Source organism: Nicotiana tomentosiformis, chromosome 1 (assembly GCF_000390325.3).
Source record: "Nicotiana tomentosiformis chromosome 1, ASM39032v3, whole genome shotgun sequence".
Lineage (NCBI taxonomy): Eukaryota > Viridiplantae > Streptophyta > Magnoliopsida > Solanales > Solanaceae > Nicotiana > Nicotiana tomentosiformis.
In genome coordinates, this window is record NC_090812.1 from 153,979,562 (window position 1) to 153,986,577 (window position 7,016).

Sequence of the window (7,016 nt, forward strand, 5' to 3'; positions counted from 1 at the left end):
ATGTCCCTGTCTATCTTTTCTGTTCTATTGTTTCTTTCATTCAGACAGTTGTATTTCTTTCAGACTATTACTTGTAGTAAATTCTAGAATGCTCGTGATTTGTGAATCCAGATCCGGGTGGTAGTAATTAATACAGTTTTATGATATTCCGTACTTATTATATTTCATCTTAGTTAATTATTGTTAATTACTGAATGAAAATGAGGAATTGGTTTAATGATTCTCTAATGTTGGCTTGCCTAGCAAGTGAAATATTAGGCGCCATCACGGTACCGTCGGTAAAAATTTCGGGTTGTGACATTAAGTCATTGATAGCCCAAATAAACACCCTAGTATAAATAGTCTCTTATTTTTCAAGTTTTAGGGTTAGTTGGACTTTGATGGACTGAAGAATACTTTTACCTTTACCTAAGTTAAAATGGGACAAACGTGTCGAAATAATCCCTAGTGGAAAAGTACATCATAGCTAACAATTTAAGATCCTATATTAACTGATAATATAGGTCATATATATATAATAAATTTCCGTCTCCTAATAAATTGGAAATATTTCTTAATCTTTTCTGAATTGAAGTACGATAAGCATTTTCTAATAAAATCCCTGGTTTTGAAGTTTATAAGATACAATAACCATAATGGCATAAAACACGAAAATTTGTTGCATTTCTTCAAATCACAAAATATCTTTAAGATATTATCAATGGAGTTATTATTGACCTTTTTTCATTTTAGCTTTAAAACCAAGGATTATATTAGCAAATGTTTATCCTACTTCAACTCGGAAAAGATTAACAAATAAAAATATTTCCTATTTTATTAGAAAAAAGAATTTTATCGTTATCTGAATGAAAATTAATGACGGGTTACTATGATCTTATATGCTACCTATATTATCAGTTATAAAAGCACACGGGGTTGTTCTATTTTAATTGATAAAACAAGATTAAAAAGAAAAAAGGTTACTTGAGAGAAATTGTCAAGAATATCTCCTCAACACTTGAACTGGTCAAGTGACCTTTCATTTTCTTTCTTAATTTCTTTTAGGTTGGAAAATGGTTAAATGAGTGGGTTAGGGTGGATGGGGCTTTTTTAATATTTTAAAATTTTGGGGGTCACATATAAAGTTTAAAAAATTTGTTTCCTCTCTCATTTTTTTCCGCTCAATTTCTCTCTCATCTCTCTTACTCTCTCTGCTCTCTCTTCTCTCTGTCACTCAACCCCATCGATCAAGGTGATTTCCGGTGGGACGGGACAAGAATCAAGCTTCGATTTTGGGTGTAATCGTCTCTATAGACCCATCAAGCACTGTATTAAAGCTCAAAACGCATCAATTTTGGTAAATCCTAAATTCTTCTTTTTTCGTTTCTTACATTTTTTATTTCGGGTTTTGTGGAGTGATTCATTCATGTGCATGTTCAAGATCGATTGGGTTGTGAATAACCATATATGGCGTTGGTGGTTATATATGCTTCTTGGACTACCTCTGTGCTCTGTATATTAGAATTTCATCATAACTGTCGACCTAATGTTTATTGATAAAGTTGTGGTCGATTATATTTTGGTTATAAATGTTTGCTGGAATGGGGACTTATTTTTCTTGTTATGATCATAAGTTTAAAATTATTAAATGTGACATTGCATATTTTCATGTAGGTAACATGAGGAGAAAATCAGCTACTAAGAAGCATATTCCTTTGACAAAGCCTTCACACAACCTTCAAAGCCTTCAAACAGGGAAGAAAATGCAGAAAAATAAGCATCACCAAGTAAAACAATTGCCGAGCCTTCAAAAACTACTACTAGAAAACGAAAAGTAGATACTTCTAAAGCTTTCCCTAGTAAAGGAAATGCTGAGATTTCTAAGCGTGATAGGAGAAAAAAGAACAAAGAGCCATCAAAGTCTATCAGTAAAAAAAGAACAAGATCAAAGTCTAGATTAGTTGACGAGGACATACCTGTTAGTAAAAAATCTGTTTCAAGGAGGTTAGCATTAGAGGGTGTTGATGAGGAGGAGGAAGAAGACTTGGAGATAAATGCAGCACAAACTCAAATGGAAGAACATGTTTCTAAAAAAATAATTGTTAAAGAAGAAAAAAACAGTGTTGATGAAGCTTTAGGTGTGGAGGATAATGAAAATGAAGATGATGTTGATCAGGAGGTTGATAAAGATGCTGAAGAAGAAAAAGAAGAAAAGGCAGCAGAAGAAGAACATGCAGCAGAATGTAACGACCCGGCCGGTCGTTTTAAGTATTACAGCCACGTCCCCCCATTTACTAAATATTTTATGCTCAATTGTGATTATGTGATTTGTCGGAAAAGTTTCGGAATGAATTGGGACACTTAGTTCCAAGATTTAAGCTAAGTTGAAATAGTTGACCGGATGTTGACTTATGTGTAAACGATCATGAAATAGAGTTTTGATAATTTCAATAGCTCTGTATGGTGATTTTGGACTTAGGAGTGTGTCCGAATATTTATTTTGAAGTCCGTAGAATAAATTGAAGCTTTTTGGCGAAACTTAGAAATTAAAATTCAGAAGTTTGACCGGGAGTTAATTTTATTGATATCGAGCTCAAATTTTGATTTCGGAAATTGAAATAGTTTCGTTATGTCATTTATGATATTTGTGCAAAATTTAAAGTCATTCCGGATTGATTTGATACGCTTAGGCGCAAATTATAGAATTTGAAAATTTCATAACTCATAATTCGATTCGAGGAGCGATTCGTAGTTTTGGCGTTGTTTGATGTGATTTGAGGCGGCCTCTTTTCAGTGTTTTGAGTGTGCGAGCAAGTCCATAGCGTCTTTTATGATTGAAATCCATATATGGTTTGTGTCTGGGAGGTTTCGGATGAGTTTCGGGGTGGTTTCGAATCATTCAGGAGGAGTTTGGGTTTGCTGGTTTCTGGCGTGACATTGTTCGTTCACAATTGCGAACACTTATTTTAGAGTTTATTGTTCATTCGCAAATGCGAAGTTTTTGTCCACAAATGCGAACCTGGGCAGAAGACTTAAGGATAGAAAATTGGTCATTTTTTTCATTTCGTTTAGGGTGTTTGAAGCCTTGGTTTTGGGCGATTTTGGAGGAGTTTTTCATGAGTTTGAATTGGGTAAGTGTTACTCAACCGAAATTGGTTATATTTCATGATTCTATGGTTATTTTCATCATTTATTAGCGAATCAAATGGAAGAAATTGAGAAATTTGTAAAATCTTTCAAAAACAAAAAATGAAGATTTGGAGGTCGATTTGTTATTTGAATTTGATAAAATTGGTATAGTTGGACTCATGGTTGAATAAACGTTCATATTTTGTAACTTTTGTAGGGTTCTAAGACATGAGCTCCACTGTTGATTTTTCAGATTTAATTGGGAAATTTAGTATTTTCATATGGAATTAATTCCTATAATTTGTGTTGACTGTATCGAATTAATTGTGACTAGATTCGAGGCGTTGAGAGGCCAATTCGCGAGACAAGGGCTTATTGGAATAGAGAATTTGCACGGTTTGAGGTAAGTAACACTTCTAAACTTGGTTCTGAGGGTATGAATCCCTAAATTAGGCGTTATATGAATTGTTTGGAGGTGACACACATGCTAGGTGACAGGCGTGTGGGTGTGCACCATAGAAATTGTAACTTAATTGATTTCGTGGAGTTACATAATAAAATAATGATGTCATTATCCACATATCCTCTACATGTTAGAGAAATTGAGCTGAGACTCGTATTAAAGACCATGTTTAGGCTACGTACCGATATTTTGGGACCCACAGTGGTCGTATTGTTGTTGAATTAATTGTTTTAAAAATATAAATTTCATACTCAGTCATGTTCATCCAGTTGTGAGGATATTTATGAGATCGAGTTGCATGCCGCAGCAGGCCCATATATATATATATATATATATATATATATATATATATATATATATATATATATATATATATATATATATATATATATATAAGGGATGCACGCCGCAGCAGGCCTTATAGGCTTTCTTGTTATGAGATCGGTCTGCACGCTGCAGCAGGCTTTACAAGCTTTATTGTTATGGGATCGGGCTACATGCCGCAACAGGCCTAAATAGCTTATTATTATAGCGCTTGGGCTGAAGGAGCCCCTCCGGAGTCTGCATCCCCCACAGTGAGCGCAATTGATATTATATCGAGGGATGGATCTTCCCTGGGCTTGATTTGCCTCGTACAATACTGAGTGATTGAGTACACTAAGAGTGTGAGTACGTGAGATTTTCATTATGTTTTATCACATATGACATGTACATTGGCATGTAGACATAGAGATGTCATATTCCTCGTATCATTCAGATTTGATCTATTTTTCTTGTATTGAGTTTAATTGTTGACTTGAAAGTATGCCTACATTTATGTACTATTATTTTCTATGATTGGACAGTAATTGTTGAGCTCGTCATTACTTTCAGCCCAAAGGTTAGTCTTGTTACTTTTTGAGTACATTGGGTAAGTTGTACTCATACTACACTCTACACTCCGTGTGCAGATCCAGGTACTTCTGGATACGGCGATTGCTAGATTTTGGAGATTTGTCTGTTGGATACTATCGCGGTAGCTGCTTTGGCGTCCGTAAACCTTGACTCTCTTTCCTTTCAGTTTTTTTACTGTTCTATATTTTCAAACAATATTTTTATCAGTCAGACTGTGCTGTCATTTAGATGCTCATGTATTTAGTGACACCGGGTTTTGGGAGTGTATTATATAAATACAATATTTTGTATCAGAAATTGTGGGATTTTACTCTTAAATTTATTTATTTTGTTTTCAAACGTAAAAAAATTGTGCTTTATTAAGAAGAAGAAGAAGAAGAAGAAGAAGAAGAAGAAGAAGAAGAAGAAGAAGAAGATGATGATAATGATGATGATGATGAATATGATGAACAACTTGAAGATGGTGAATATGGACTGGAAAGTGAAACAAATGCAACAGTTGAAGGTGACAGGGATGCTCTATCAATTCATGTGTTTGTAAGGGCGATCAATGCATCCAAATACAGATTCAAAACTTTTCTAAGAAAACATAGACGTTTCCCAGCCAAGATAAGTGTGAGGTCTAGGATCAATGTATCCCACGAGTTTAAGGATAAACTTAGAACAATCAAATTGATAGAAAAGTTTAATAGTGGTTGTTTTGGTCAGTTTGCAAAACTTTCAGAGCACTAGACACAGTTCAATGGACAACTTGTCAACTCTCTGTTGATTCGCCGAATTTATTGTGCGAAGAAGCGCGAGTTGTGGTTTTTAGTTGGAGACAAGCCTGTTTACTTTGGATTGAAAGAATTTTCTATGATGACTGGATTGAACTGTGGTGCCAAACCAAGTAAAGAAGCTATGAAGAAAGTGATGGATGATGGCCAAGCATTCTGCGACAAAGTTTGCTAGTCTAGCAAGAAAGAGTGGATGCATAGCTGCTTTTGAAACATTTGAAGTCCAAGAGGCTTGACACAGTTGAGAGGTTTAAGATTACATTGATAACATAGAGCGCACCGATAAGAAGTGGATTTGTATAGCTAACAATCTGGAATTTTTCATGAAATATCCATGAGGCAAGGAGTGTTGTAAGCTTACAATTGAGTACTTAAAGAAGGACATGTTGCCAATGTACAAATCATATGTGAGCAAGAGGAAGGAAAACAATATCTCTGGTAAAAAGTCCAAATCGGCTAGTTCTGCCTTGTACGGCTCCCATGGGCATTCATGGTAAGTATTAAATAACCTTCTCAAATTTACTTGCAGTTGAGTACTATTATTTTATTTATTGCAGACATAAATTAATACTTTTTGGTTCATGAAAAAATGTAGTACATGCGTACGAAGCAATTCCGCTATTTAGTCGTAGTGCCAAAAAATCAAAGGTCGTACTCATGCCGCTGCTAAGGATGTTGAGATGGAATAACAAGAAAGTGACATCTGAACCTGATTGGGATCCCTTTAAGCAGAGAGTTGATGACCCTGGTGTGGTAAGAGATGGAGTGCAATAACACTCCACCGGTAGATTAGAATCAACCAAAGTAGGAGATTATCATAGACCTCGTGTCTATTATTTTGTATTACTTGTCTAATGAATTTTATCTATGCTATATTTCAGGAGGTACGCCCTTAAATTATTCCTACCCTATGTGAGATAGTTATGGACTACATAAAGAATTTGGTACCATACGACGATGCAGATCCTATAATCGACCAGCTAGCGGTTGGTTTGGAATGGGTGACTGCCATTAAAAAAACACCTGGTGCAGCGAGCTTAGAGACTAATGATGAAGCTGACATTGCTGATGATGACCCTTTGGGTGGGAGTATTCCTAGTTCACCACTAGTTGGTGTTTTTTCTGATATTGGTAAAGGAGGACCATGCAGGATGTGCAATGCTCAGCCAAGTGATACAGGCGTGCGCGAAGAGTTGAAGATTGTGAATGATAAATTGAATAAGGTGTTGAAGGTCCTTGGAGATATGCAAAATCAAAATGAGAGCCCTTCTAAAGTAGTTGAGTCACCTTGGTAAGAGTTACAAGATTGCAAAGTAGATTGAGGAATGCTACAAATTCTGCAAGCAAGATGAGGAAGCTGAGACAGAGCAAGAAGAAGAAACTAAAGGTAGACGTACTCAAACCAGTTTCGGAGGAAGATAAGAAACTATTATGTGAATGATTTGACAAAAAGGAGAAGTTTCCCAAAAACTTGTTGACTGGCAGCTATGGCTGGAGGTTTTTCGAGCAGTTGTGTGGTGCTAATATGTCCGTTTTAATTTTTGTAAGTCCCTTAACCACCCACTGCGTGTATTTCTTTTTTTTTTTAGTAGCTCCATATTTAACGTACAATTTTTTATAATATTTAGCATGTGGAGGAGCTTTTGGCACTGATACATGTATGAAATATAAAACATCCATGTCTTTATGCCTGTAGTCATGTTGTTATGGATGTTGCATTATACAACAACATGTGCACTGCATGGGATAAGATCAAGGAGGCTTCCAGTAAAGAG

At 35.5% G+C, this 7,016-nt stretch overlaps 1 protein-coding gene across 1 annotated transcript; it reads left to right on the forward strand.

Annotated features, from left to right (window-relative positions):
- Positions 1–1,446: 1,446 nt before the first annotated feature.
- LOC138891630 (uncharacterized) lies at positions 1,447–5,197 on the forward strand. Its single transcript, XM_070175262.1, has 5 exons — positions 1,447–1,492; positions 1,654–1,766; positions 1,865–2,222; positions 4,522–4,527; positions 4,830–5,197. The coding sequence occupies exons 1-5, from the start codon at positions 1,447–1,449 to the stop codon at positions 5,195–5,197; spliced, it is 891 nt and encodes a 296-aa protein (XP_070031363.1).
- The last annotated feature ends 1,819 nt before the right edge of the window (positions 5,198–7,016 follow it).

What these genes read in the sequence shown, in the direction of transcription:
- LOC138891630 (XM_070175262.1), top strand. Translation starts at nt 1,447, where the DNA reads ATGGCGTTGGTGGTTATATATGCTTCTTGGACTACCTCTGTGCTCT. An exon ending in TTGGACTACCTCTGTGCTCT is followed by an intron (nt 1,493 to 1,653) that starts GTATATTAGAAT and finishes ATTTTCATGTAG; the next exon opens with GTAACATGAGGAGAAAATCA. An exon ending in AGAAAAATAAGCATCACCAA is followed by an intron (nt 1,767 to 1,864) that starts GTAAAACAATTG and finishes GAGATTTCTAAG; the next exon opens with CGTGATAGGAGAAAAAAGAA.